The 27,814-nt window shown below is 46.8% G+C and overlaps 9 protein-coding genes across 9 annotated transcripts; 4 read left to right on the top strand and 5 right to left on the bottom strand.

The window, feature by feature from the left end:
• Positions 1 to 3,590: 3,590 nt before the first annotated feature.
• Positions 3,591 to 4,844, top strand: BGW36DRAFT_301479 (cyclin-like protein; the record flags this gene model as incomplete). Its single annotated transcript, XM_046211689.1, has 1 exon — positions 3,591 to 4,844. One exon carries the CDS (start codon positions 3,591 to 3,593, stop codon positions 4,842 to 4,844), a length of 1,254 nt encoding a protein of 417 aa, XP_046069419.1.
• Positions 4,845 to 6,991: 2,147 nt separating this feature from the next.
• BGW36DRAFT_323925 (putative small nucleolar ribonucleoprotein complex subunit) lies at positions 6,992 to 10,549 on the top strand. Its single transcript, XM_046212698.1, has 3 exons — positions 6,992 to 8,268; positions 8,332 to 8,555; positions 8,608 to 10,549. Exons 1-3 carry the CDS (start codon positions 7,218 to 7,220, stop codon positions 10,204 to 10,206), a joined length of 2,874 nt encoding a protein of 957 aa, XP_046069418.1. The 5' UTR covers positions 6,992 to 7,217; the 3' UTR covers positions 10,207 to 10,549.
• A 649-nt stretch (positions 10,550 to 11,198) lies between these two features.
• BGW36DRAFT_361588 (uncharacterized protein) lies at positions 11,199 to 11,885 on the top strand (the record flags this gene model as incomplete). Its single annotated transcript, XM_046214288.1, has 1 exon — positions 11,199 to 11,885. The coding sequence occupies one exon, from the start codon at positions 11,199 to 11,201 to the stop codon at positions 11,883 to 11,885; it is 687 nt and encodes a 228-aa protein (XP_046069417.1).
• Positions 11,886 to 13,908: 2,023 nt separating this feature from the next.
• On the bottom strand, positions 13,909 to 16,870 carry BGW36DRAFT_429779 (uncharacterized protein; the record flags this gene model as incomplete). The annotated part of the gene is made up of 2 exons (XM_046220737.1): positions 13,909 to 16,415; positions 16,468 to 16,870. 2 exons carry the CDS (start codon positions 16,868 to 16,870, stop codon positions 13,909 to 13,911), a joined length of 2,910 nt encoding a protein of 969 aa, XP_046069416.1.
• Positions 16,871 to 17,999: 1,129 nt separating this feature from the next.
• BGW36DRAFT_429778 (Metallo-dependent phosphatase-like protein) lies at positions 18,000 to 19,213 on the bottom strand (the record flags this gene model as incomplete). The annotated part of the gene is made up of 3 exons (XM_046220736.1): positions 18,000 to 18,029; positions 18,086 to 18,238; positions 18,290 to 19,213. 3 exons carry the CDS (start codon positions 19,211 to 19,213, stop codon positions 18,000 to 18,002), a joined length of 1,107 nt encoding a protein of 368 aa, XP_046069415.1.
• Positions 19,214 to 21,287: 2,074 nt separating this feature from the next.
• Positions 21,288 to 22,166, bottom strand: BGW36DRAFT_209924 (uncharacterized protein). Its single transcript, XM_046209918.1, has 2 exons — positions 21,971 to 22,166; positions 21,288 to 21,876 (listed from the first exon to the last, which is right to left on the bottom strand). Exons 1-2 carry the CDS (start codon positions 22,094 to 22,096, stop codon positions 21,652 to 21,654), a joined length of 351 nt encoding a protein of 116 aa, XP_046069414.1. The 5' UTR covers positions 22,097 to 22,166; the 3' UTR covers positions 21,288 to 21,651.
• A 165-nt stretch (positions 22,167 to 22,331) lies between these two features.
• BGW36DRAFT_409382 (uncharacterized protein) lies at positions 22,332 to 23,559 on the bottom strand. Its single transcript, XM_046219106.1, has 2 exons — positions 23,188 to 23,559; positions 22,332 to 23,132 (listed from the first exon to the last, which is right to left on the bottom strand). Exons 1-2 carry the CDS (start codon positions 23,342 to 23,344, stop codon positions 22,702 to 22,704), a joined length of 588 nt encoding a protein of 195 aa, XP_046069413.1. The 5' UTR covers positions 23,345 to 23,559; the 3' UTR covers positions 22,332 to 22,701.
• Positions 23,560 to 23,679: 120 nt separating this feature from the next.
• On the bottom strand, positions 23,680 to 25,620 carry BGW36DRAFT_383611 (efflux pump antibiotic resistance protein). The gene has a single exon (XM_046216695.1). The coding sequence runs from the start codon at positions 25,526 to 25,528 to the stop codon at positions 23,837 to 23,839; it is 1,692 nt and encodes a 563-aa protein (XP_046069412.1). The 5' UTR covers positions 25,529 to 25,620; the 3' UTR covers positions 23,680 to 23,836.
• A 121-nt stretch (positions 25,621 to 25,741) lies between these two features.
• Positions 25,742 to 27,375, top strand: BGW36DRAFT_209915 (Alpha/Beta hydrolase protein). The gene is made up of 2 exons (XM_046209917.1): positions 25,742 to 25,840; positions 25,913 to 27,375. The coding sequence occupies exon 2, from the start codon at positions 26,174 to 26,176 to the stop codon at positions 27,122 to 27,124; it is 951 nt and encodes a 316-aa protein (XP_046069411.1). The 5' UTR covers positions 25,742 to 25,840; positions 25,913 to 26,173; the 3' UTR covers positions 27,125 to 27,375.
• The last annotated feature ends 439 nt before the right edge of the window (positions 27,376 to 27,814 follow it).

Genomic DNA, 27,814 nt, shown 5'->3' with positions numbered 1-27,814 from the left:
GAGCTGGTGGTCCATAACTAAATAATAATACTACTTTTATTGCTTCTAATCGAGTTCAACAGCAATACGCTCCGGCAGGTCCGGTCGCGTTATGCAGTTTCTCCAATTCTTCCTGGTCGCTCTCTCGGCATAATCTATGCTGAACGGGACTGTGTTTCATCATTGTTATTGTTCCTCACGTGTTGCGAGTGCAGCGCGCCCAAGCGCGCTCTGCAGGGCACGGCATCCTGCAAGCAATCTGCTGGGAGTCGCACCGTCAGCGTGTAAGGTTCAAGAAAAAGGCTTTTATGGGTCGGTATAGCAGTCAACGACTCAAATTAATATTTCCCTTTCCAGACAAAGAAGCCCCAGCCCCTCAGGTACGGAACAAAAGCCAAACGACAGTTGTACTGTGTAAGCAGGCAAGTAATATGAATACAGACAGGTAATTGTCAACGTACAACGATGGAGAAGGCGCGTGCGAAGAACCCTGTTTGGGACAGTAGCAATGGCTCTTCGTCGGCGAATAGCAGGCAGTTTTACTAGCTGACGCAGGACTATTATTATTAGTTAAATAGTCGCGAAATACTAACAGAATCCAGCAAGATCCAGGAAGCACAAACCCGTAACCGACGGCGTGCTCTAGCGGCTCCACGGCCCAGCTGGGCAGGCAACTCGGCGTGAGTCAGTGACGTAGTTGAGAATATTCACGGCAAGACAAATCATCGCAGCGATTGCTTTGCAGTGAAGAGGGCGGAATCAAAGCAGTGGCAGCCATTCGCAACAGCAGTGGGCAGCCAGCAATGCTAGGAGTAAGTAGTACTCTGCGAGAGCCAGCCAACGTCACAAGTGCTTCGGCAGCTGTACGAGGAGTGAGGGAGATGGCAGCGTGTAGTCCAGAGTTAGCGGTGCTCCGCTGTCTTGGAAAGGGGTGGCCGTCCGCGTGCCCATTGGCCTGGGGGCCTGGCTACTGCGGTGCACTGCTCAGCCGTGTATTGTAATCTGTAACGGTACCGACGCTGCCCCCGAGTCCTCCGCCAACCACCCGCCACGCGTACCATACACCCCATACGCTGGTTACGGGCTAGAGCAGCAGTAAGCAGCGCCAGCCAGCCCAGAATCAAGGAATCCGTGATTACAAGCCTGGGGTTACGAGCCTCAAACAGGACGGCCACTGAACTTGTATGTTCGTCCAACCACGCTGAGCCCAGCTCGATGTGCCTTTCCGTCCGTTTCTCACCAGAAGGCCGCTGTGTGCGAATCAGTCTACTGGCTGCAGCGTAGTTGAGGGTGTCTGTAGTATCCGTAGAATATCTGTACCAGTGATCAACTGATTGACTCCCAGCTGTACATACCGTACGGTACTGTACCGTTAGTACAGCTTCCCTGTCGGCCGCTAACTCTGTTGGCCACACCCGCGTCGCCGGTCCTTCCTTCTGCCCCGTATTGTCACGCCCAATACCGCCGCCGCTGCTGCCCGTACGGTCACGCAAAGCAGGTGGCCGGCCTCCAACAAGCTAATGAATAATACCAGCTAACCTCGCCAGCGCTCTCCATCTTCTTGCTTCTTCTCTCTTTCTTCTTCCACACCCGCTGGAGAGAGAAAACCCTTCACCCAATTCTCTTTTCTCTTCTCCCTCTCCTCCTCGTCGTCTCCGACTTCTTCTTCTTCTCCTTCCTCTCTTCTCTCCCCCCTTTCCACTTTACGTCCTCTTTTCTCGTCCGCTTTGGAGAGCCGGGGCTGATCACTGTCCGAGCCTGAGTTTGCTGAGTGCTTCACCACCCAGCGTATTCAGAGTCGAGCCGCAGTCATCAGTTCGCCAGTCGAGCAGTGTCCGTCAGCTTTTTGTCTTGACGTCCTTTCTATCCCCTCGTCGTTGCCGACGTTATCTGTGCCTGTTATCGTCCTGTGTGCAACCCCTAATTCGACGGTGAGACAAGCCCTTCTTTCATTCCCTCCATCGAAACCCCCCCCCCCGCATCCAAAGACGATTTTCGTGAATCGATACTTCGAACACAAAAACAATTATGCTTGGAATTGGAAGAATGGCATTAAGGGAACAAAGCTGTGGGTGACGGGCTGGTTATATCTGGGTCACGTGCAAAGGGCTGAAAGGAATGGACGCTGGATGTCAATGTTCCTGATCATCAGGCTTGGACGATCAAGCCACCCAATATCTAGAGTCCTCGTCACTCGATGACATATGGAAGACAGATTCTCGGCCAGTGGTCCTCGACAAACAGTGTGAAAAGTGTCAAGTGTCTTTTCCACCGTCGTGGATGTCTACTCTCGAGATCTCGACAGGGTACTGCACGAGAATCCGAGATAGTCTTGGTCAGCACACATTTGAAGCCTGAGATGAGGGAGGGTTTACAAATTGCAATTCGCCAACATGCCGGATCTCGTCCTTTTACCTTCCGTCTTGGACAAGGGGCGTAGCGTCACAGCGTCACAAGGTCTAGGCAAGCAGCCTACGAGAAAATAGCTCTCAGCTGTCGTACATGATGGCCGATCCTATATAATTCCTCATTTCTCTCGCTTGGACCAACATTGTCAACTATGTGCCTTGTCCAATGGCGTGAAATGTCGGTCACGGTTGCCCCAGCCTCCTGGCTGCCACTGCCCACTGTGGAACATACCCCGGACCTCGACCAGTCACCCACACTTTGACCATGCCTTCCCTTGATTTTCACATGAGCGCTTTTAGCAAGAAAAGAAGAAATTTGAACCATTTGCTGACCTTGGGTTGATGTAGGAAATTTGGTTCTGGTTCCTCACCTTCCAATTCCCTCCTCGCTACTACTCCTGTCTTCTTTAAGTCAGCAGTCGGTCGTTCTGCAGCCTAACAAAAGAACGACATATTCCGCATTAAAGAAGCCGTGAGATGCCCTCCATTCCTCTCCAAGGGTAACCGTTCCACTGACAACCCGTTCCCCCTATATAGGGTTCCGTGCTGCCTCTGTTGCTCCACATTCCGCAACACGAGGAACACTCGTAACCAACCAGACCACTGTCGGTTAACAAGGGTGGAGACGTTGACTCGTGCTTCATCTCTTCATCGACAGGCACAAGCCAAATAGGACTTCATTCCTGCGTCCATTACCAGCCTAGATGCCACGACTGTTTATACAGTAAGGGTGACCGACCTGTCTTCGTTGACAGCCTTCATCCTGGGTACGTGCAGCATGCTTAATTCTTCGCCCTTTCCTGTTGAATAACTCCGTTCTCCTCCTTCTACATTTCTCTCCATCCTTTCGACTGCAAACATACTTATAATCATACTATCCGAGACCTAATCCCAACTAATAATTTTATTCTATTTAGCTTCGCTGGCAGACTCCCCTTTTCCACGCAAACCATCGTTGTTGTTCCTTTCAGCGGTTAGATTATCATCTACGCTGCCACACTCTTTTAATCATCAATCCAACTGCTACAATCATTAATTGCATTAATTCCACGACAGCCACTCTCTACTTCCTTCCGTCGTTGTTCCTGTGTGACAAATTGGTTCGTCATCAGGTTCATTCGCTCCCACAGCATTATTTCAGAAATAATCTCACATCATCCCTGCCGGTCAGTTCGACACTATTAATCATTCAAGATCATAATCATGGCTTTCCCACGTCCAGGCTCTAGCTACCAACCTTGCGACACCTTTTTCGTCGAATCCGCTGACGACGTTCATCACCGGATTGATCCAAAGGAGCAGGCCAAGCTCATCGCTCGTGAGAGACAATATGCTATTGCCGATCAGCTTTCGACGTTGGCCAAGGAGGAGTATCTAGATGACTGCCTTTCTCATATGCTTGAAATGGATGGTTCTACCCTTCCTGACGTTGAATCCATTGACATTCAAACCGAGATCCAATGGTTCATGCGTCCCTACCTCCTTGACTTTCTCATTGAGGCCCATGCCGCCTTCCAGTTGCAACCTTCCACTCTGTTTCTGACAATCAATCTTCTCGACCGGTACTGCTCCAAGCGTGTCGTATACAAGCGTCATTACCAACTAGTTGGTTGCTCGGCTCTGCTTATCGCCGCAAAATACGGCGATAAGAAGGAGCATGTGCCTACTATCAGGGAGCTCAAGTCCATGTGCTGCTCACTTTATGACGAAGACATGTTCCTACAAATGGAGTGGCACGTTCTGCAGACCCTCGGCTGGACCATTGGGCACCCTACAGTGGATAGCTTTCTCAACATCGCTTTGGTAGACAAACCCTACGATCCAGAAGTCGAGCATCTCGCATTGTACATACTTGAGATCTCGCTCTTCCATCGAGAATTTGTTTCCAGGCCTTCGGCTGATCTTGCAAAGGCTGCCCTTGCTCTCTCACGATGCATCTTGAATCGGCGTCAACCTCACCACACGGAGTGGGCTTCAGAATACGACTCGGCCACGCTTGTGGGTCTATCTCAACAGTTACATCAACCATCTCAGGTTCTGTATCGCAAGTACTCCTCTGGCCACTATTCAAGAATCTCCAAGCTTCTAGAACAATTCCTTGCTCATCAAGCCGCCATTGCCAGTGGAACTTATGCTCCTCCGTCTCCTCCGACAGAGATTCCTGTGGAGTCTAAGCCATACGCGGGCGAGGTTGGCCTCGCTACGCCACAAAAGCCCTGCGGCAACCAGCCCCATGGTTACCTTACTCCTCCCATCACCCCGGAAAATGAAGGCTTCAATAATGGCGTCCCCGGCCCGAATGCCACCAAGACAGCCAGTAATATGTGCCCTGCATCTCCCACTCCGCCGCCAACGATCTCCTTCAGCGACACGCAGATGTATGATGCAGAGTCGGTCTATTCTCACTGTCAACAATCCCCTCAGCCGTCCCACATGGATTTCACTGTTGCCTACTAGACAATAAGTCTATTGGGATCCTTAAAATTACGGCCCTCCTTCATTCTCACTAACATCTCATCTCCAATATCAGGGCGTGTATTATCATTGAACACACCCGCTGTGCCATTGTTCTTCGAAGCCGTGACATAACTATTATTGAACGACCGAATTCTCTGGAATTGTGTTTTAGTTGCTTTTCCAAAGGCAGGGATCGGATTTGCATTTTATTTCTAGATTATTACATACCCCTTTCCTTTCCATCATATGTTTGTCTTCTAGATCTGGCATTGCAAGCGCGAGTCGTTTCTGATACAAAAAATCCATCTGCTTTCCAACTTTATTTTTTCTTTGTCCGTCCATCCAGCGTTGCGTGTTTTATTTGACATCTGTCAAGGGTTTGACATTATTTGCCCGTTTCAAACCTACAGATTCTCTTTCATATTGACCTCGTTTCTTTGATTCTTGCGAGGAGAGTCACACTGAGAGGGGCTCCTTTCCACATGAAGGGTTGCTACTCCTTGTATTATCGCTTTGATTGCGTTGTTGGCTGTTGAGAAACAAAACAGCAAGACATGGGATGTTGAAGACTTGCACTTGCAATAATCGACAATAATCGAACAGGGGCAGGGCCAAAGCAAGTTGATTGATCAGAAACGGTCATTTCCCTTGCTCGAAGCCTTGGACAAACCTCTGCCAATAAGCTGGCACCCTCTCTTGCTATTGTCTTCAATGCGAGAGCGGACCACATTACCTGAGGGATATCAATCCACTCCTGTATGCAGGTAGCCCCATTTCGTATTTAGGAAAAGGTCAAAAATTGATCGACCATGTGTGATGATCACATTCCTTTGAATACTTCTTTCTACGCAATTCCCGCCTAAACGTACTCAGTAGCCCCGACTCCCTACATAGGATATTGATATGTACATCTCCACGTCAGCTATCAACCTATGTATAAAATATTTACCGGTTGTTTAATTAATCAAGGGATCAATTGATACGTCGTTGAATTTCGCATAGTTTAATTTATTCTTTGGCACAGTTCATCTAGCCTACACTTTCTAGTTGCGATGAACTCGATCACTCAATCTTGAATAAGAAATTCAATGCATGATTCTCCTTCATGATAATATAAACGATTATGATCATGTCTATGATTTAAAATTCTCACCCCCCTGCTCGTTCCTGAATACCACTAACCAATGTGGGGGCAGCTTCGTATTATTGGGGTGACTGACAGGAGTAGCGCGCCGTGAGTCGTGACCAACACCAACTTTTGGGCTTGTGACGGACTAACTGGCAATAAATACAGTAAGCTTGGAATCCTTGGAATCTGGGTAGCGATTACAGGGGTCTTTGATAGGGGTTGGATAGTACGTGATGGCTCGCTTAGATTATCTAGCTGGGTTTATTCGGTATTACCAAGTTACATACGAAGTCCTCCGTATTTGTGTGCTCAATAATACTTCGGTAATTATTATAGAATGAAGAGGAGACATCAAGATCAATAGTGAGATATGCTAAAAATGGCTGTTCTTCATGGCTATATCCTTTTTCTAAGTAACTAGAACTTATCTTTTATAAAACTCGATATGGTAGCAAGTACCTGGCAATGATTTCCGAGCAAACGACTAGTAAATGGTTGGTCAGCGCAGTGCTTGAAACTTGAATTTACCTAAGATTAGGTTAAGCAGCAATTACTTGATGAGACTGATGGGTGGAATCTTTCAATTTTCCCTCTTAAATTAGATTGGAAATTTTCAGAATCGTTAGACGAGAAGTTGCATGGTTTCAAATTTGTTCGACGTTGCCATAAATGTCATATATATTACTTACTCCAATTGTTTGGAAAGGTAGGGATGCACATATATATTATGAATCAACCAATAGAAGCAGCCACTGATAATACTATGGCCAAGTAGTACTGCATGGCTCAGTGACTATAAGAAACTGATATTGGGCGCATATTAGTTAAATAGTATCAATTAAAGCCCATTCACACTCCAAATCATTTTTTACTATCTAGGCACTGTTGATCTGATTGGCTGATTCCGAAGCGGATCATTCAGAGCAAGTTTAACCGTGGTCACGTGAGATATTATACCGCGAAAAACTTCCCTAGAGAAAAAAAGATTTCCCCAAGACATGAAAATAATTTATCTCATCCACGCGAACATTCAACAAACCAAGCCGCCCACCATAACCCTCTCGCATTTCGATTTATTAGACCTTTCAGTTTTAATTGAAGATTATGCGATGGCTGTGAAGGCTTGAATCTTCGGATTTGGGTTACATTTCAGCTCAGAGAGCGGAGTTTGAAGCAGCGCTCGAGTTGTGCCGACTTTCGACTTTTTTTGAACATTATCAATAACGATATTAATCTACACTACCATGGAATTGCACCGCTGTCGATTCGTTCCTTACAACCCCCAAGCTATTAATGCACTCGAGTTCTCGCATCCACCCTCGAAAGCCGGCGGCCAAGGCGCGCAAACCTTGCGCCTGGCTGTTGGTCGAGCAAACGGCGATATCGAGATCTGGAACCCGCTTCGTGGTGCCTGGTTCCAAGAGACGATAATAAGAGGTGGAAAAGACCGGACAATCGAAGGGCTTGCCTGGACACTTGACCCCGTGGAAGATTCCCCAGATGGAAGCGGTCTGAAACTTCCTGGTCGGTTACGACTTTTCAGCATCGGTTACACAAACACTGTCACAGAGTGGGATCTGGAGAATGGAAAACCGGCTCGTCATTCTAGCGGTAGTTATGGGGAGATTTGGTGTCTTACAGCCCAACCAAGATTGACACCTGAAAACAACAATAAACAGAATGTAGCTGACGGCGAATATACCGGCCAGCATCTGGCTATTGGTTGCGCGGATGGATCGATTGTTATCTTGTCTACTGCTGATAATGATCTGACGTTTGTTCGCCGCTTGCAAGCCTCTACGACCAAGAACGTGCGAGTGCTTAGCATCACGTTTCAAAATCGAAACACACTGGTGGCTGGCTATGCAGACAGTTCAATTAGATTGTTTGACATTCGAAGCGGGCGTCTTTTGCGAACGATATCCCTGGGAAGAGGCCCTGCAGGTGGACCGAAGAAGATTTTGGTTTGGAGTATTAAAACGCTTCCGGACGGCACATTAGTTTCAGGTGACTCGACGGGTGAGGTTCGATTTTGGGATGCCAAGAATTACTCCCTTATCCAGCGACTACAAGGCCACAGAGCCGATGTATTAGACGTTGCAGTCAGCATTGATGGAGATTCGGTGATTAGTGGTGGAGCAGACCGTCGGACGGTACTTTATAAGCGGAACGCTGGTAAAAAAAATGATAAAGCGCGTCGATGGGCGGAAGTTATGCACAGACGCTATCATACCCATGATGTGAAGACGTTTGCTGTTTACGAGTCGAAGGATATAAGCATTGCTGTATCAGGAGGTATGCTCTATTTCTTTGATTTTTTTGGGAATGTCTTGAACATGTTAAACTAACACATTGCAGGACCCGGCGCAACTCTTGTTGTCTTGCCATTGCGTGAATTTGGCAAAGAACACCACCGAACATTATCAAATCTTCCCCAGATCTCTCAACTTGCCTCTTCATCTTCCGATAGATTTATTATGAGCTTCTGGGAAAGAGAAGCGAGGATCTGGCAGATTGGGCAGAGGCCTGGAACAAACGCAGAAAACCAACGAAATCAACTAGTAGGCAGGGTGCTGATTCCGGTAAGATTAGTTGTTATCTATAATGTTGAAGTTGTTTCTCACAGATGAGTAGGGCGATGATAATATCACATCGGCCACGCTTTCTTCTAACGGAAGTGTGCTAGTTGTTGCAACAATGACTACAATCAGATTATTCAAGCTACGCCAAGAAAATAATGATGCTAATGAGGAGGGAGAGGATGATGAGCTATATATAGAAGACTTGAAGGTCCCTCGCCAGCTCTCAGATAATGGAGCCAAGGTTGTCTCCTTGTCCCCAGATCTTCGATGGTTGTGTATCACTAGACCAAACAACGACATTTACCTTGCAAAACTGTCTGATTCAGATTCTCCCACCGAGAAACTGCACATCAAACCTACGCTAATACACGTGCCACGTACGTCCAGAAAGACGACATCTATGCGTGGAGTAAACCAAGGCACACTCGGAAAGTACGACCGATCAATTCGCTCAATCGCTTTTTCTAGTGACAGCAAGTTGCTCGCCACTGGGGATCTGGCCGGCAATGTGGATTGCTGGGTACTAGAGGATACCCCTGAAAACCATCAAGCATCAGCGGTCAAGAAGGTTCCAAATGGAACAGATTCATCCGACGATGAGTCGTCCGAGGAGGAAGATGGAAATGAAAGTATCATCGATGGACAGCACTGGAAGGCTCTGCCGACCATGCCATCTCTCCGGGCTGGCATTGCCTTCATGTCATTCCGCCCTCCAACTTCGACCTCTGAGTCTCAAGAACCAGCAACTACCGAAGATCGTTTGGTCGTTGTCACTAGCACCCATGAGCTAGTGGAATATGAGGCGTTGAAGGGCAAACTCTCGGAATGGTCGCAGCAGAATCCCAAATCACACCTGCCCGATGACTTCACAGGTATCAAGGATCGTGCCATGGGAGGATTCTGCGATGTATTCAAAGGCTCAACCAGATTGCTTTTATACGGACCAACGTGGATGTGGATATTTGATCTGACACGGAATTTCCCAGCACCCAAAACAGCCACCATCCCAGGAACATCAACAGATCTAGCCAAGACATCGCCCAATAAACGAAAACGGGTCGAAGATGAAACGAGAGAAGAGCAACGGAAATATAATAGTGGAGCTGGTGATTTAATCCCCGTATCTCAAGCATATGTGTCTTTAGGCACGAAGATCCGAAAAATAGAAGGCAAGGAGTTGAGCAATGCGCAATTGGTCGATACTGAGAAACATCGTCAGCAACGGCAGGATGTTGACGAGGATGGAAACGACAACAGTAATCCATTCCACGTGTCTAATGAACCTGACTTTGCCTATATTCGTCGAGGGATCACCAATGGAGAAATCCCGTCAATGCCTTCTAAGCGATTGACAAACGGGACACATAAGGAAGATGAAGCTCCCCTTGACGAAACTGACCAGGGAAATAACAGCGATCGCAATAACAGTCTTCAAAAATCGTCACGCGAGAATCAATCATCGAGTTCTTTGTTCTGGCACTCGCACAAGTTCCGAGATATTTTGGGTGTCGTCCCACTCGGCTCTCAAGGTGATAAAAAAAATAAAAACCTCACTACTGGGCAAAAAGCTGGCATCATCGAAATCGCTGTCGTAGAGCGCCCCATGTGGGATATCGATTTAGGTGATCGATATGTCAAGGAACATGAATAGAATTAGAAGCTTTTCTCATTTCTTCTTTCCTTGGATTCTTCTATTTCCTTTAAACATAGTTAGGAAGGCACTATCGTGGAGTCTACAAGCGTTTCTGGTATTTCATGGACATATCATTTCATTTTTGTTATTCATTTTTTTGATCAACGCGGCGAATGGTGCATTTATTGTGGCATATCTTAAAAGTTCAAATTATCTTCCCCTTTTCTCTATCTTTCTTGTTAGGAAGATACTTGTACGTTCATGATGGCATGGCTTGCATACTTTGACAGATGGAGCAGTGTCTCAACACTGTTTTACGTAGCTATATAAAACATGCATGACTAAAATCATAGTACCTTCCAGTATCCACTATAAATTGTTCAAGCAGGTTTAACATTTGAACAGACTTGAGATGACGACATAGTCACTGTCATTCCCTAGTTTGTACGAACAAGATGTGTCATGCCCTAAATCAAATGACACTCTTCCACTATACTCATATGGAAACCTTGAAATGACTGATTAGATGGGCTCTTCATGGTATATGTTATAAAAGTCATAAGGTATTTTTAAAAAATTTCTCGGACCCTTCCACCCCATATAGGACTAACATTATTCATGTACCCTTAAGGTATGAACCTCAGATGTATTACATGAAAGCTATTTTATAAGTGGATGATTGACACGTTTGGTACCAGGCCTTTGCTGTACAACTGCCATATAGATTGACTGTATGTTATATTCATGACTACCAGGGTAAATTAAGCAGTCATTAGCCCTGTACCTGTCAGAATTTGTTTCTGAGGAAAGACATTGTGTCATCTGAGAGAATTAGTCACGAAGCAATATATAAGGAGTCATTCAGAGCAATTATTTATACCCATCAAGGGAGAACCTTTTTCAATCGTGTACAATACTCATTTCATACCCAACCCTTACTATAGACTATTCATTGATTGGTACCAGACATATTGATACCCTGCCTAAAAGCCTGTGACTTTACTACAAACATGATTGATTATAACGAGCACGAAGACTATATCAACAATCGACTTCTACGACCAGGGGAAAACGGACCGACTCCTAACGAGAGTTGGAGAGGCATTATCGAATCTAAACAAGTTATTCTCACAGGCAACCCATACGAAGATCGATTGAACCTCGCTCTCTACGAGGAATCTCTGCCTATCTCTACTTCAAGTGCAAGTACTTTGAGTACCTCATACGCTCATTCCAACTTCTCCACCGACAATTACGGCCCCTCAAGCAGCCTTGGATCTGTCTCGGAACAGTACTCAGCTCAAAAAGGGCAGGAACATATCGACTATCTTACTATCGGTCTTGACGAACTCGAGCTCACAATTGTCTTATTTGTCAAAGAAAACGCCTCCTCTTTGATAAATAAGTCTCGTTTTATTAAATTATACCATACCGGTATATTTCAGAGAGAGCTTTTGAATTGTATTCGTAGCTTTTCGGTGAAGGAGATCACAGCGGACAGCGGTGAATATCGTTACTACAATAATTTCGAACATGATTTATTGGCTACAATTCGAGTACACAAAGCCAAAAGAGATACGGAGGTGATCGAATCATATATTAAAGTCAACGAGACAGAACTAGCTTTGATTAAGAAAATTTCTTCCGTGAAACAGATTGAAGCGTTAGGTTGGCAAGTAGGGGAAGGATTTTTCTGAATAATTAGCTATTCAAGTGGCTCTTTTCACTCTTTACTGGCATAAAAGTACCTATTATACAGAAATGAATTATATTTATGTATTGGCTCTTTTTTTCTATCACGGTGCCACATCATTGAGAACTGGCATATTCAATGTTATTATTCGATAACGGAATCATTCATATCATTCGTAGATTGGCTGGTAGAAATAGACATTGGATGTTCTCTGCAATAATCCTTAAAATTCTGCTATAACAGGTCCTAATGTCCCAGCCCTAGATCTAGCCTCAAAATTAGATGGCTCTGAGCTGGTTCATCAAGTGAAAATATCCCCACATTTTTACCTCACTCTTCATACTCCCTTCTCTAGGAAAAGCCTCAGCGCCTCGTATCGTCTGTGCAACTTCCTCCATGACGCAATTAAACCTTAGTTCTGATGGAATAGCCCGATCCGGGAGGGAATGCATACGAAAGTATCGAGTTTTACTTTCAAGTGTGGTTGATGAAGCTGCAGCAACTTGTTAAATTTCCCATATAGGCATATTACTATCAACCGGTTTCATCGTGGCTACATGGACTCTAGAATTTTTTATAACACTGGCTAATTAATCGGAAGACCAGGCCTTGGGATCTCCTTCAACTTAAGGTTGTCAAATACTTGGACATCAGCGAACGACAGGGTCTTGTGTGCTCTTGTGTACATGGCCACTGAACCCCTGTTGGGACCGGACGCAGCTGGCAAAGTCAATGATGGCAAGTATTTCAACCAAATTTTGAAAGATAAAATATAACACATAATAACGATCCCCTATCCCAGCTGCAGATATAGGGGATAGACAACAAAGGACTTGAATTGAAGGAAAAGGAACTTGTTGGTTGATATTCTCGGCGAGCAGAGGCTCGAAAACGGCCTAGTTAAAGCAAAACAAGCATAAGGTAATTACTAGTGTAAGTATTTAAATTAATACAAATCTGCTTTTTCTCTTCTCATAAACCAGATTTTGTCTCAGTAAGATCATAACTTTTGTGAACCGATACATCATGTAGGTACCTAGATTTGGATGCTAATTCCTGCTTATTAAACTACAATTGCTGGACGTACCCTCATACCGGCTGATGGTCGAGTTTGAATGGCCCTGTGATGTGTAAGCTTAACAGTTCCCTTATTGGTCAACTCTCCCTAACATTTCCATAGAGTGGTTAGCATTTTCGGTTTTGACGCTTTTCGAAGTCCGAAATACCCGCGTTCGAATCGCGGCAGGACCTGAATCTTTTTTTTCATCTCACCTTTTTGATAATATATATTTATTTTGGCATTTTTTTCTTTTGCTAATATTTTAGTATTTAATTGCTTGCTCTATGTATTGAGAACTTCGTAATTCGGTGAGCATGTTTCCGACCGTTCTTTTGCAACGAACGCTACTTCATTTGGCTATACACTGAATCGCTCCATATTAATTATCAGGTAAAGCCTAAGCAAGAACAGAATTCCTTTCTTAGGGCATGTATCGATTGTTTGGCTTCCCCTCACAGCTCTTGCTCCACTCTACAGGCAAGATGTGCCGTCCTATCGCAATCCAAGTACGGCTTGCGTTAAGTTACCAAGTATGAAATGACAATTGAAGATGAATAAGAAATTGATTCCCTATTCAAAGCTTCTGCATCTAAATTCATAGATATCTAAATATTGTGTATACCCAGTTTACTACCCAGGGTACAGGAATGAGGTGCAAAACCGCCTGAGCAATATAATTTCTCTACCTACGCTTCCCACCAGGACCTTCTGGAAATGGCAGGTTTCAAACTAACAACACTCGATAGGTGGCGGCGCAATAAACTCGAATTTGATGTATAAGCAATGGCGTCGTTGATGAAGGAATTCGCTGTTTAATATTTGTTGGAATATACTCATCATTTGCAGCCAACGCCACATGCGTTGTAACGTTTCAATGTGGTCGTTGACATGGTCATTGGAAAGGACCAGTGTCTCGCTCATTCGGTATCACCGCAATCGTAGTCATATGTACAATTGTAAAAGTTGACTAAATAAATGAATCGTAGTCCTGTACAACTAGTACTGGTCGTTGAGGAAGGTAGCTTAGAAGTAGGTTGGCGCAATGCGCTTCAGCACGGGTGCTGGAGAGGAGTCCAGGGACATCCATAGCATCCAAAATGTGCCCGCTGGTTGTAGATTGTCGAAGCATCAGGTCGAGGAGCCGATAATGACCGAATGTTGCCAGGAAAGCGAGTTTCATTGGATCCGTGTAGGGTGTAACGAAGGGTTCTGCGTCGTAGTTCCGCAGGAAACGGCTGAGGGACTGAGACTGAATGAATCTACCGTCGTCCCAACTGGCCACATAGATATCCCAAAACCGGTTGTCGATATCTTGAACCACGATCTCTCCATCTGTTGAGAAGCTCTGAGCTTCTCGAAAGTGGTGTGCCGTAAAATCTAGACAGTAACGATATGATTCGTCCTCGACGCGGAGTCTTCCATACTTCCAAACGAGCAGGCAGTTCTCAGCCATGAGCTTGTGAGCTTGCCGCTCCGCTATGCAATTTTTGAATGATTGAGAACTTCCACCCCCCGCGGCTTCTCTTGCAGCAAGGAGAAACTCTTTGGCAGTTTGATGGATGAAGAAGAGCTGTTCGTCATAAACGGTCACAAAATTGCCGCACGTGCCGCTAACCCAAGCCTTGAAGTTCGCGTCGGACTCTAGATCCAATTCCTCCCAATTGTCAGAATCCTGAAGATGAAGTGGATCATCGTGACTATCTGCGAAGTCCCTGACGCCCAATAGAAATGCAGCAGTCTGCACCGAGAGAGGCCGGAGAGCCACAATCATCAGACTGAGGAGCATTATAACGCGGTCCTTGTCGTCCTGGCGCACTCGCTCGAGGAGCTTGTCGTATGCGTTGTAAACGGTCTGAGGTACCGTGTTGATAAGTCGATTCCAGATTTTCAACTGGTCTCTCAGGTTCTCCTCCAACACCTCAAACACGAGTTGTACCCAGAGGTAGGTTCTTTGTTCGCCGCCCTTCTCCATCAAGCTGTTGCGGATCTTCTCTTTGCGCATCTCATCAAACATTTTTTCTCTGGCAAGTTGGTTCAGTTTAAAGTCAAGAACCATGGTAATTTCAGATTGAATTTCGTCGACCTCCTTCTTGTTTTCTCCAGCTAGGTGTATCCAGCCCTGCGGGAAATGGCGGAAAAGATTCATTATATCCGGGTATCCTCGTGTCGTGATAAGGAACCTCATCTTTCGACGTGATGACTCGTTACGTTTCCGGGCCGCGTTGCTGTTGCCCTCGATGAGATCCTTGATCCGGTTGACCAGTGTTATCCGATCAGCTTTTTGGCATTCATCCAGAGCGTCAAGAACGCATACGACGTCCCTCTTCGTCTTGTTGCGATCCGTTATCTTCTCGAAAATCCTCCAGAGCGTCGTCTCCTTCGATGTCAGCCCCGTGCCATTCTTGATAATGTCATTGACAACAAGATCTAAGAGCTCTGTATACTGAGACAGAATCTGGTGAATTAGCGCACATAACGCCGCACATATGTTGTTTTGGTCGGGGCTGTCCTTGAAGAAGAAGTAGCATAACACCGCATCTGGCATCTTTAAGGAGAGAATGTCTTCGATGAGAAATCTGGAAAGAACCGATTTACCGCAACCAGGATCTGCCGAAAAGAGTAAAAGGCCACCGTCTGGAGACTCGAGCCAGGCTCTGTATCGGTCATGGGCCTGAAACCATTCGCACGTGCCTTCAACTCTCTTTGGGACTGCATCGATTCTATCGGCGTACGGACAAGTGTTCTCTGCACAGAACTTGGCAACGAGCTCAAGCCGTTGAGACTCAGTCTGTTGTTTCCTAAGAAGTCGCATTTCCTTGACAACCGCTGTGATCTGGGAGGTGTTGTCGTTAATCTTGATGAGACTAACGGAGTTGGATGCGCCTTGAAACTGCAATATAGAGTCTCTGATCTCGGATTCCAGGGTTTTGAGACTATCTGTTCGTGATTTCCAATCATCGATGGACAACATCGTCTTAAGGGTTCGAACAAGAGGGCTTTCGGCAAAGAGGAAACAGACACTCTTCATCTCGAACTCCAAGAATGACTGGATGAGCTGGAGAACTTTTGATTCCATTAAGCTTCGGAGATGCGATAAATCGCCAGACGCAGACAAGCTTTCCTTGAAAGGTAACCGAGAAATAGCGAGATACCACTCCAGCTTCTCAGTGACGTAGAACAGACCGTCCTTTAGTGCGATGCTCTGGACAGCAGGACCAGCGAGCACAGGCAGAATGACACAAATTCCGGACCAAGCGAGGGCTGCGGGAGGATAGCCTGACAGCATGGTGCCGACAGCATCCTGGATGATCTTGGTGAACTCGGTGGCCTGAGAGATTGCGTAGTTGACAGTATTGTGTCTCCGAACCCTGGCCAGAGCTATTCTAGTCACTTCTCCCATGTTAGTCATACGGGTGTCATCATCGCAGGCAAACATATTGGGAGCATCGTCGCTCAAGAGGACGACCGATGCTTCTGTAGCCGAGTCAGATTGATTTCCAAAAAACTAGCATGCGAAACACCCTACCTGACTCATTCTGAAACACGCTTGTGAGAATCTTCTCGTAGGCTGTGACAAGCTTTGATGTGTCCCCTCCTGACTTCAAGCTCTCATATGCGCGGTTCCAGAGGCTTCGCGACACGTCTTCAGCGATCGACACTGGGGTTGTTCTGGACAGCTCCAAGCCGCCAGCATCAGATGTATTTGAAATGGCCGAACTCCCCAAAACCGCTTCGTTTTCGACGATCTCATGATCTTCCGTGACATTGGCTTTTCCTGTAGGCTGTGCTTTGCGGGACGGGGTCTCCAAAGATGTGGTGGTGGGGAAGCGGGCCTGAGGAAGATGCCAGCCTGCAGGAGATCTCTGCACTTCTTGGATCTTCCCTTCCGCTTTATCTTTATGCCGTCGGAACCTGAGGAGAGATCGCATACTTGTGGCAGTACAGTAATACTGGCTCGCATCGACGGCGAAGTTGCCAGCCTGAGAGGCTGGCCTACGAGGCTGGCCTACGGTTTTACGCCGGCGGCTAGAACTATGCAACAGTGCCACAGAGACACAGATCAGACGCCTAGCTTCTCATCTAGGATTAGCCTCATGCATCGCGTGCATATCTACCTCCTAACTATCTAATATCCTTTAGAAAGTTCGTTGGACTTTCAGACGAAGAATGTGGTTGCAAAAAGTCTACACATAGTGTTTAGTGCCAGGAACTCGTCATTCACAAGGTACCGCTGTAAACATCTACAACCCATCCACATTGAAGTTGACAATGGACAATCTACGAATATGAAGAAAAGATATAAAGTTGGAAAGTAAAGTATAAAGCATAATCTGATTTATTGCGACAATAAAAGCAATGAACGGGAGGAGAGCGTCGATAAAATTCTACATATACAAGAAACAGAAGCAAAAGCGCCTCATCATTACCCCGACTGATATTGCGAACCACACCGTTTAACAAAAAGATAAGACATGGACAATAACACGAAATGGTTGTTGGGAGATGGTAATTATTCCCCTTGACCAACCGCTTGAATACATATTGTCCATCTCATACATAAAAGAGCCAGAAGAAGAACTTTCTTGTCTCTTCGTGTCTGTGGATAACTGCCAACATGATTTCTGATGTTGCTGACCTGCTTGATTCTTGCGTTTATTGGAAGCGCGTAAAGCCAGTGTTGTCGGCTTTGGTGCTGCTTCTAATAATATTTGTGTATGGGACTTGAAGTCCCCGGCCGATTGCTCGGTTGCGGACGCATGTCAGTTGTTCGTGGTACCAAGGAACTGCGGTAAGCAGAATGCTAGTGCATGGCTATTTCAAGACCTTTCATCTGTTCGTCATCATCTGAAATGGATAAATGAAGGAATCGTTCTATCGGTTATTACATCGATAGATGGCCTGAATGATTATGAATAGTGAAATTGGCCTAGCCTTGGTCGGCTTGATGTCGTCCGAACCTTGCAGTGGACGTTGATGATAAATAGACTGATGACGTTTGACATATCCTCGATTTGTCGAGATACTGGAATAGGATACCATAAAGCGAAGTCGAGCAATTTAATAACTTTGAGCGGAAACAACCGCAGGCTATATTGATTTGTCGTTAGTCAAAGGGAATTTTTGAAACGAGTTTCTAAACTTACAGGGCTATTCAGCATGCTGTTACGCTTGTTGCGACCCTTTTTGATATGATTCTTCAAAGCACTTGAATCCAACGGTTTGAGCAGCTCGAAACTGCAAAGTAATTCTCCGGAGACCGACATGATAGCCCCCCAATTGTCAAATTCGCCACAATACTGACATCATTCATCAGCAGAAATCATTATATGAAAGTCAAAAGAACTTACGTTTGGAGCTGAAAATACCGTAACCAAAATTCGGTCTTGGAAAAATTCGTAGCCATCTTCCACCACCATGTGCGCTCGGCAGACCAGATCAAAATCGTGATTTTGTAAAAAGTCCATGATAACTTTCTTGCCAAAGCAGTAGCTTACACCCCGCTCGTTGGGTTCCCAATCATCTTCCATATCAGCGGGGTCACTCCACAAAAGATCATTGAGAAGACCGTAATCCGGCACATCCGTTGGTCTGGCAATACCGCGGATATCATCCATATGAGATAAGCTCGGCGAAAGACCGCCATGAACGCAGAAGATTTTACCCGCAACAATTGCAGCAATAGGCAGGCAATTAAAGGTGTCGACAAATGTCTTCCAGATCTTTATGTTACATCTCCGCTTGCATTCATCGTAAAACCCATAAACTCGAGTCACATTGGCACATTCATGATTGCCTCGAAGAAGGAAAAAGTTTTCAGGATACTTGAGCTTGTAACATAGGAGTAAGAGAATTGTCTCGAGACTCTGTTTCCCTCGATCGACGTAATCTCCCAAGAAAAGGTAGTTGGCAGCCGGAGGGAAGCCACACATTTCAAAGAGTCTGATAAGATCAGTATATTGACCATGAACATCGCCAACAATTTTGACTGGCGCAGATAGTTCTAGTAAAGCAGGTTGAGAGAGAAGCACTTCACGTGCTGCAGTGCAGATAGCTACGATCTCGGCGTTCTTCAGACAGACGGCCTTTGTGACTTTTGTCGAGTAACCAGCATCTAGGAGTCGCGAAATCATATCATCCAAATCAATTGACTTGAGGGCCCCCATTCCCATGCCAGGCGAACCACTAGCGTCTGTCGGTGTCGAAGAAAGAATATCCAAAAGGTTAGCGGTGATCTGGTTGTCACGTTTCACCAAGATAGATTCCCCGGGCATCTGTGGAGTAACCGGTGGGACAGATGGGGGAGCATCTGACACCAAATCAACTTCACCGCTTTGCTGAGCGGCATCCACATCTTTGTGACCCCTGTTTAGCGAAGTAGATTGTGATGGAGAAGGGGGGGTTCGGGAGTGCCGGTGCGAGAATTAGCTATGTCTGTAGAAATGGCCGATTGCGGCGACTGGGGTAGTCTGCTACTATTTGTCGACTTTATGGAGGCGGCATCTGATTTGTCGTCCCCAAATCCTGAAGTTGAGCCTCTCGGACTATCATTGGATTTATCGCCGCTCCTGCCCGGTATTTTAGACCGAATAGATCCCTTCAGAGACCTGATGGATTCTTTCGTATCTGAACGAGAGAATGACGGATAGGATTGGAGAGTGTCTCCGCCTCCTCCGCCTTTGGATTGAGACTGACCCATCACGGACAGCCCGGTGAATTGTACCGTGGCCGCGGGTGTTGGGTTGGATTAATATTGTTTGAAGCCGTTTTTAAAAGTTGTTATAGCGGCGCTATAACGTTGACAAATACGGTACGCGAATTGATTCCAAACCGAAACTGAAGCGAAAGCAGATCCGAATTTTTTTTAAATTCACACCTGTTGCTGAGTGATTTTCAATGACGCTCAAGTCAACCGAGGGTGCATTCCAGGTAGGTCGAGTATCCGCGATGGCGAGAAAGCATGGGACGGTGCTGCGCGTTAGGCGGCTGATGGCAGGGAAGAATTCCTCAGACGAAACCAGAAGGCGACAATTTCCTGGCAACGAAGGTCAAGATCAAAGACACACACACATACACTGCAGAAATGAAAGATTAGCCAAGATCGAATACCAAGGTGCGATGCAAAGAGAACGTGGCGAGTGGATGGGTCGGAGTGTCTCGGCGGCAAAGCACGGGACGCATGTGCAGCGACGCGAGGCCAATCCTGCGGGAGAATCGCAGGTATGCGAGCTTGTAGAGGATAGAAATGCACGAGAGTTGCGAATCAACCCGCCAAGAAGCTGGGCACATGTGGGTGTTGTCCTTTGTGGGGAAAGATAGGGGATTAAGGCAGAATGCGTCATGGGAATGGACGGCGGCGTAGCACAAACCTCAAGACAAGCACTTGCAGAATGAGGGCTGTCCCACAGAGGGCGTACAAGGCGGACGCAAGGAGCGAGAGTATAAGGCGTAGTTATATAAGCACGACGGCGCGCGATCGTTGGGGGGAGGAGAGAAGTTGGGATGGAGTTGAGTGGTGGTGGAGGAGGGAATGTTGGAACTTGGAGTGAGGGCGGAGTTCAGTTGGGCAAGGCTCAAGCTGTTTGGCTGGAGTTGGCCGTTTCTGGTCTTGTCTTCACTCGGTCTGGGCCTGTGTGGAGGCATTGCCGCCGTTTGGTTGGTCCAGCCCGGTCCCGTGACCGTCCTATCATACAGACAAGCACTGACAAACAGTCACTCGGTAAGTTAACTCACTTGTTAACTGCTCAGTAACCCACTACCTGCATACTACAGAGCAGCAGGGAGTAAGTGGGCTCTTGAAATTACACAGTCGACTATCGGGACCCTCAATCGTGCCGGCCATTGGCTCTTATACTGCATGGTTGTGCCCCGGGCAGCTGGTATACTCGCTATCTCGGTGCTTATCTCGACCTATAACGATACGCCTGCTGCTTTCTCTGGCCAACGGACAAAGCTCGCTTTTCATCTTACACGTGATGCAGTAGCCAGGCTTGTATGCTGTTGCCAAATATAGGAGAATCTTCCAGCCGAGGCGCTAGATGGCTAGAAGGTTGACGCCGCACTACAGAGCTTTACCAAGGCAATAGGACTGCGCTCTTCTGGCCCAGTGTTTGGTTTAGCCGCGCTTGATTTGGTGTTGTCATCTATCCAGCAGAGTCTAGCTATATAACATGAATATTATTGTGTAGATTGTAGATGCGATGTGTCAACCGGTCCTCAGCACACCGCCCAGAGCCAAGAAACCCATTTGACTCTGGGCATCTCGCTTCCTGACCATCGCACACCAGGCTGCATGTTGTCAAGGTCATAGCGACCACTCACCTGTAATTATGTGTTCATATGTATGATATGCGTGTGCAATGTGCTTGCCCCCGTGAGCTGGCCTACTTAGCCATAGATTGGCTGCTTGGGCTGTTCCAGGCTGCTAAGATGATGCCTTTGTCTTGCTTTTAGGTTTGATTGGCCGGTGGAAAGCACGAAATGAACATGTCTCCACATTGGAGAATACAAATGCCCAATCCTTCACGAGTCGTTTTCGGTGTATGAACTCGTGTTCGGTAAGCTGGCCGAAGACTCTTTCCTAACATTCAAAAAGCCCATATAGGCCATCCGCTTTCGAGCTGCAGTGTCTGCATTATTTATCTTCCTGCATCGGCCGGATAATTCCCTCGGTCTTCTTCACCCAGGTGGGTTTATAAACCCGTGTTTCCTTCTAAACGACTTGCACAGGCTCAACCCGGACTTCCTGAGCACTCTGTTCGACCTCAATCTTTGTAATATGTTGCCCGGGCACCACAACTAGCCCGATAAGCCGACTTGTCATGTCCAATTTGAATTTGTCCGAGGACTGCGTCGATGCTGTTTCTGCCGCGGCTTGGATGGCGGCTTGACTGGGGAAACGGTATTCGAAGGTAGTAGAGAGGATCACATTGCAGTTCTGTTAACCATCCAAATATTAGCGGTGGTAATTCCATATTCAATATTCTTTCTTTAATTTCTGCAAGACTGCGCAATGAGAAAGAACAACGAACCATGTCGGTACATTTGAAAGTGCCCACAAACATGCGCTTGTCGGTTGTGTGGATGCGTAACGTTCGACCCAGCAGGGAAGTTAGGAAAGCGGTCTCTTTTGAATTGTCCACTGTATTTGAAGCCATGGCGTTTGGTTGTGTTTGCAGTTCCTTGGTCAGATTAACTGGCTGGTGATGTGAGTATTGAAGGTTGATGTGAAACTGAGCGGCGACTGATTAGTACGCTTTCCCCACAATTCCAAGCTGCCTAATAATGGTCTCACATATCCTCTTCCCTGCTTGTAGATATACTCAAGTATTTTATCGTCCATGTCAAAGTTTTGTGGAAAGAAGTACGATTAATGTCGATAAATAAATCTACTTAAATTCTAAATATAGTTATTGAATTTCTCTATGCCATCATATAGAGGCTTGAGCTCTGTGCGAAAATAGATACAAGGTTAATATATCAAAGATGATCGTATTCAAATATGAAGAATTGTTGAATGTATCCTTGATTCATATCTTGCCCGCAGTTACCATATTCATATATACTATACCAGATCATACATGATTGGAGTGCAAAACGCAGCCAGTCATAACAACAAAACAGACCCAGGCTAAATAGCATCACTCCAAAGCCTGCAGGCAGCTCGAAATGCATAAGCGAAATATAGAGGCAGCCTCGCATCGACCCCAAAACTCCAAACAACTTGAGAAAAGACAATCATATATTATCATGACCGAAACTTTCATGAAGTGACAGACCCAGGTGGAAATGACACCCAGCTAAAACCAATCCATTTTCTTTCCGTTACCAGATTCGCATTCATATTCATATCCATGTTCATGTGCGTGTCCATCTCCGATCCGGCAAAGACAGGAGTGGACGATCCACTGCTGCACACGCTTTGGCTGCGCTCGGTTTCCATCACAGAGTCCTTCTCCGAAGCAGCATTGGGATGGATATCTAATCCATTAATTGTGTTTTGTGACATGCGATCGATGTTTATAGAGGGCGATGCCTGTACGGGTTGAAAGAACTTTCGTAGGGTTTGCTGACGAGGGTCGAGGGCACCGGGGTCAGATGGTGGCGGGGAGAGCGGCATTGGTTCCTCTACTTCGTCGGTCCTGGGCGAATCATGTCTCTTCTGAGCCTCGTACAGTATTCGTAACGTTTTCTCTAGTCAATGTCAGCAACCTACTCAGGATGACAGTGATTGTTAATGCTGACTTACCATATACAGTTTGTTCATCTGGCCGATTGTCACGGAATCTCTTCCGTGTGCGGCTGTGGAGGTGTTGCGGGATATCCCCCTCTGCCTGTGAGCAAAATTCGGTTCTAGTAGCGGCCTGGAAGGATGTAAAAGAGGCCTTGCGCTTGAGAGACATCATGATCAATAGCACGTGAGTTGGCGACACGCTTAATCAAGGGATGATGAGAGGCAAAATCAGCACAATCTTAATCTCGTGATAGAAGCACCGGCTGGTGGGGACAAGAAGTATACAGCAAATAGAAACAGATGAGAGCGCAAGCAAAAAGAGCAGGAAGAGGAGTTGGAGTAGGAGTAGGAGTGAAGCAGTATTAATGTGAGTCTGTACTGAAAGTGATGCCGAGTGGATCTCCCTGCTTCAGCAGAGACGCGCTAAAACGCGGAGTATCCTCCCGCTAACCCTCATGGGCCTTAATTGCATTGCTGGATGCGGCATAGCATATCTACACTGTTGCCCTTTGTCACGGTCTTTTCCAATTTGAAGGACGACTATTTGGTATATCCGCAAAAATTTCCGATGTTGGTCTTTATCAGTCAAAATGCCTTGAAACTAAAGCTCTTATACTACAGGAGGCTATATCAAATTCGTGTCATGGTTGACCGTCTAGTATATCTAGTCGCGTCTCGACTTGACCGACCGCCATTCTATCGACAAACTCCCAACCATCGTCGCACACGCCAGCCCAACCACCAGATACCATGTCTGGATGAGACTTTTGTCAATCGCCATAAGAACCTCTCTCGACTTTGCTAGCGGCACGCTCGTCGCAATCTGAGTCAGGCCAATGTTTTCGATATCTGCTCCACTAAGTCCCTGTACGAGACCACTTAGATTGGTCGACAGTTGATTTACGAACAGGACCTGTGCAATTGCGATCGCCACAGTCGGGCCGAAAGACTGTGCGAACAGCATGATAGATATGCCTAGCGGAACATCCTCCGCGGGCAGCACCGTTTGCACGGCGTTCTGCGGTCCTGAGAAGCCGATGCCGTAGGCTAGGCCGGAGAAGGCGGTGTATATGATCAGTTGCACGAAGCTAGTGTTGATGTTGAGCGTAGTTATAAGACCAGCAGCAATAGGCATCATAATCGAGGCAAAGAGCATAAATGGTGCGTAGTAGCCAAAGGCGCTGGTCCCGAAGCCGTGGATCAGGGCACCAATGGTGCCGGCGATGATAATAGGGAGCATCATGTAGCCGCTTTTGGCAGGAGTATATCCACGAACAACTTGGTAGTAAGTAGGCAGATAATATTCGAGCACACTGCCAGTGGCATTTACACACATGATGAAAATGCACCCGGCGATAACGCTGCGGTGCTTCATAATCCGTAAAGGGAGGGCAGCAGCGTCACCTCGGCGGATTTGATTGTAGACAAAGGCGGTTATAAGGACAGCAAAGGCAACAAGAGGACCAACCACCGGGCCACTGTCCCAGGGGTACTTAGTACCGGCCCACGAGAATGCGAGGAAGAGGCTAGTCAGCGCTGGGATCAGGAGCAGGTTGCTAACTAGGTCAAGTTGCGCGATCTTTTCCTTGAGTACCATACGTGCAACGTTACTAGGTTTCGGTGTATCTGAGAAACAGTACAACGTCAACAACACCGTAGCGGCACTGATAGGCGCATTAATGTAAAAACACCATCGCCAACCAAGCGACTGCACAAGGGCACCGCCGAGGATTGGTGCAGATAGCGTAGCCAGGCCTTCGATGGCGCCCATTACGCCGGTGAACATAGGCCGTCTGCGTAGAGGTGTTGATTGCACAAGGATAACAAAGCACCCTGAAAGAAGACCAGCTGAGCCAAGTCCAGCTACAGCCCTCCCAGCGATAAGCATAGTCGACGTAGCGGCCGCCCCGCAGAGCAGCGAGCCTGCAATAGAGATGGCATTGGCAAGTAAGAAGACACGCTTGATAGAGAAGAGCTTGTACGCCTTGCCAAATACAAACTGGAAGGCACATTGGCAGAGCCTGAACGCAGAAGCATACCAGCCGACATCTGCGACAGTGTGGAAGTAGTCAGTAATGCTGGGCACAGCCGTGGCGACGATGTTCATGTCTATGCTGCTGAGGACAAGGGCTGCAGCCAGTGTAAACATGAGAAGCCCGAACTTTGCGCCGGTTAGATACTCGGAATCTCCAGGCAAGCGGGCAGCATCCGATATCTCGTCGACGGTGGCCTCCTGCATTACCTGGCTAGAGCGGCCTGCGGAATGGGCAGATAGATTGCCGTCTGCATCGCCCCTATTTCGGGTTATCGAATGGCTTTCGTTGCATATGACATCTTTTATCGTTGAAGAAGCCATTGTGAGGGAGCTGTCACCCAGTCAATGGTGTACCAGCAGATTGACCATGGTAGAGGCCAACTACTAGAGGTCAAAGAGTTAAATGACAAGACGACAGCTGATTGAGGTACTGTCGAACTTCGTACGCACTAGTGAGATTACTCAGCAATAGATTGAGCCCAGGTACGATAGTTATAAGCCTAAGTTGAGTTGTAAAGAACTTATTTATCTAAATGTATCTATATATAAAAAATTATTACTATTTTTTAATATAATATCTTGACCGCTGCACTAAGAGACCCTACGTCTCTTAGCCACCGAATGTATTGTACAGTAAGTTCGTTACTACTTACAAATACATATTATCCTATTCAATCATACCCAACCAACAATAACATATTCCAGATTGTTCATCGCCGTTCCATGACAGCAGGGCTCTCATAGGTGGTACCCTACTCTTACAGCTGAGGCTTAATCAACTATTTATGTTATCCTCTCTCACTCCCCCTTCCCCCACCGTCGCTTTGCTACCCCCAACCCAATCTCCTCTTCTCTCCAGCCTTCCTTTTCTGCCTCACCCATTTTCGAAGTTATTTAATTTTTCTGCTTTGTACATTATTATCAGCTCCTTCACAGTTCACGGTATAACCTCATCACACGGACACAATGGTTGAGTTCCAGCTTATTAGTCTTGCCACAAAACCCACAGCGCAGATCTCCTATAGCTTTCAGCCGGCCGTATCCACGACAAAACCAGCGTTACTGGTCTTTCTGAATGGTCTCGGACTGCCACAGGTGTCGTGGTTGCCGGCCATCGCCCAGTTGAAGGAGCTGCGCCAGGAGAACATCCCCGCTACTCTGACCTACGACCGCTTCGGCCAGGGCCAAACCACGGACCGCGACCCTAGCGACGAGGGCGTAGCGGACCTAATGCATGGCCATGACTGCCTCAGCGTTGTTCGCGACTTGCACCAGCTTATCACCCAAGTCATCGCCGAGAAGTTAGATGTGTCCGAAACAGACAGTGTGCCTCTTGTTCTAGTTGGAAACTCGATTGGCTGCGCGCTGGCTCGGCTTTACGCACAAGAGTATCCCGGCACCGTGGCTGGCCTCTTGTTTCTCGACAGCGTCCTTGCCAACTCGGACTTTGTGTCGGTTTTCCCCGATCCGGACGCAGAGGACTTCGATGATACCACGCTTCCACCTGGGATTCCGCCACAGGCCTTGCGCGCTACTCGAGAAGGCACACGACGGGTTTTCCACCCCGATGTTGGCAGCAAGGAGGGCTTGAGTCGGAAGAACCTCCGAACACTGCTGCCCGCCAGCGATGGCCCAGTTCTGCAGGGTCCGGGTGGTAGGGGACCCTTTGTCACCGTGGTCGGCCACGACTTTGAGGCTTTTGCGGAGGAGTCGGCGAAGATGGGACCTCCTAAACTGATTACGATGACGTACGTGAATCCGTACTGGCATCGATACAATGAAGGACTAGCTAAGATCACGGAGCCGGAGAAGAGCAAGGGACCGTTGCAGGCACCGAATGCAGGACATTTCGTGCAAAGGGACAACCCGGCATTTGTGGCCCATGAACTGAATGAGCTTCTGTCGAAGGTCTTGTAGCTTGCCGTCACTCTATCCGGCAACTAGTTTGAGAATCATCATCAATCAATATCTGAACTGTGATCTGTTATCCCATGCTGTAAATAGATATATCTTAGATACTAGAAGCCTGTATAGCCATGAAACTAGCACAATTGCAAGACAGCAGATTACCCTTCTTGAAAATTAAAATTACCAGTGGTATTTTTTCAAGCAAAATACACTATTTGTACCACACTAAGAAGCCTTACCCTGAGATAAACCCTTTTTGGCGTAGCGATAATTCTTGGCAACAAAAGTGGAAGGAGTTCTTCGGAACTCCGTGCGCGGCGGAAGCTTATATAGGGGTTATAAATAGAAGGACATCTGAAACACGAGAAGGTACATTGTACCTTTACGCAACCTTTATGTATGCGGGTACATGACCCCCTTTATCACTTTCCATTCACTCAGTACTTCCGAAAATTCCTGGATACATTGATGACAGCTAGAAACCAATTTATTTACCAAATTCTAAAAAAATTAGCTTTTATCAACCAATGATTGATCCCAATCGATCATTGGAATGACTATTTAGGCCGATTGAATAGTAACGACCGATTAGTCAACCCACGCTACGTACGACAGATGGTTCTGGATAAGGTGAATTGAATTCATCAGCCTTGCCCCTCTCCAACCTCCGCATATTCCTTCTCAGCGACCATTCCCACC

This window comes from Talaromyces proteolyticus, assembly GCF_021365285.1.
Source record: "Talaromyces proteolyticus strain PMI_201 chromosome Unknown BGW36scaffold_9, whole genome shotgun sequence".
Lineage (NCBI taxonomy): Eukaryota > Fungi > Ascomycota > Eurotiomycetes > Eurotiales > Trichocomaceae > Talaromyces > Talaromyces proteolyticus.
Note: the sequence above shows the minus strand (reverse complement) of the source record. Positions and strands in the feature narration are given on the sequence as shown.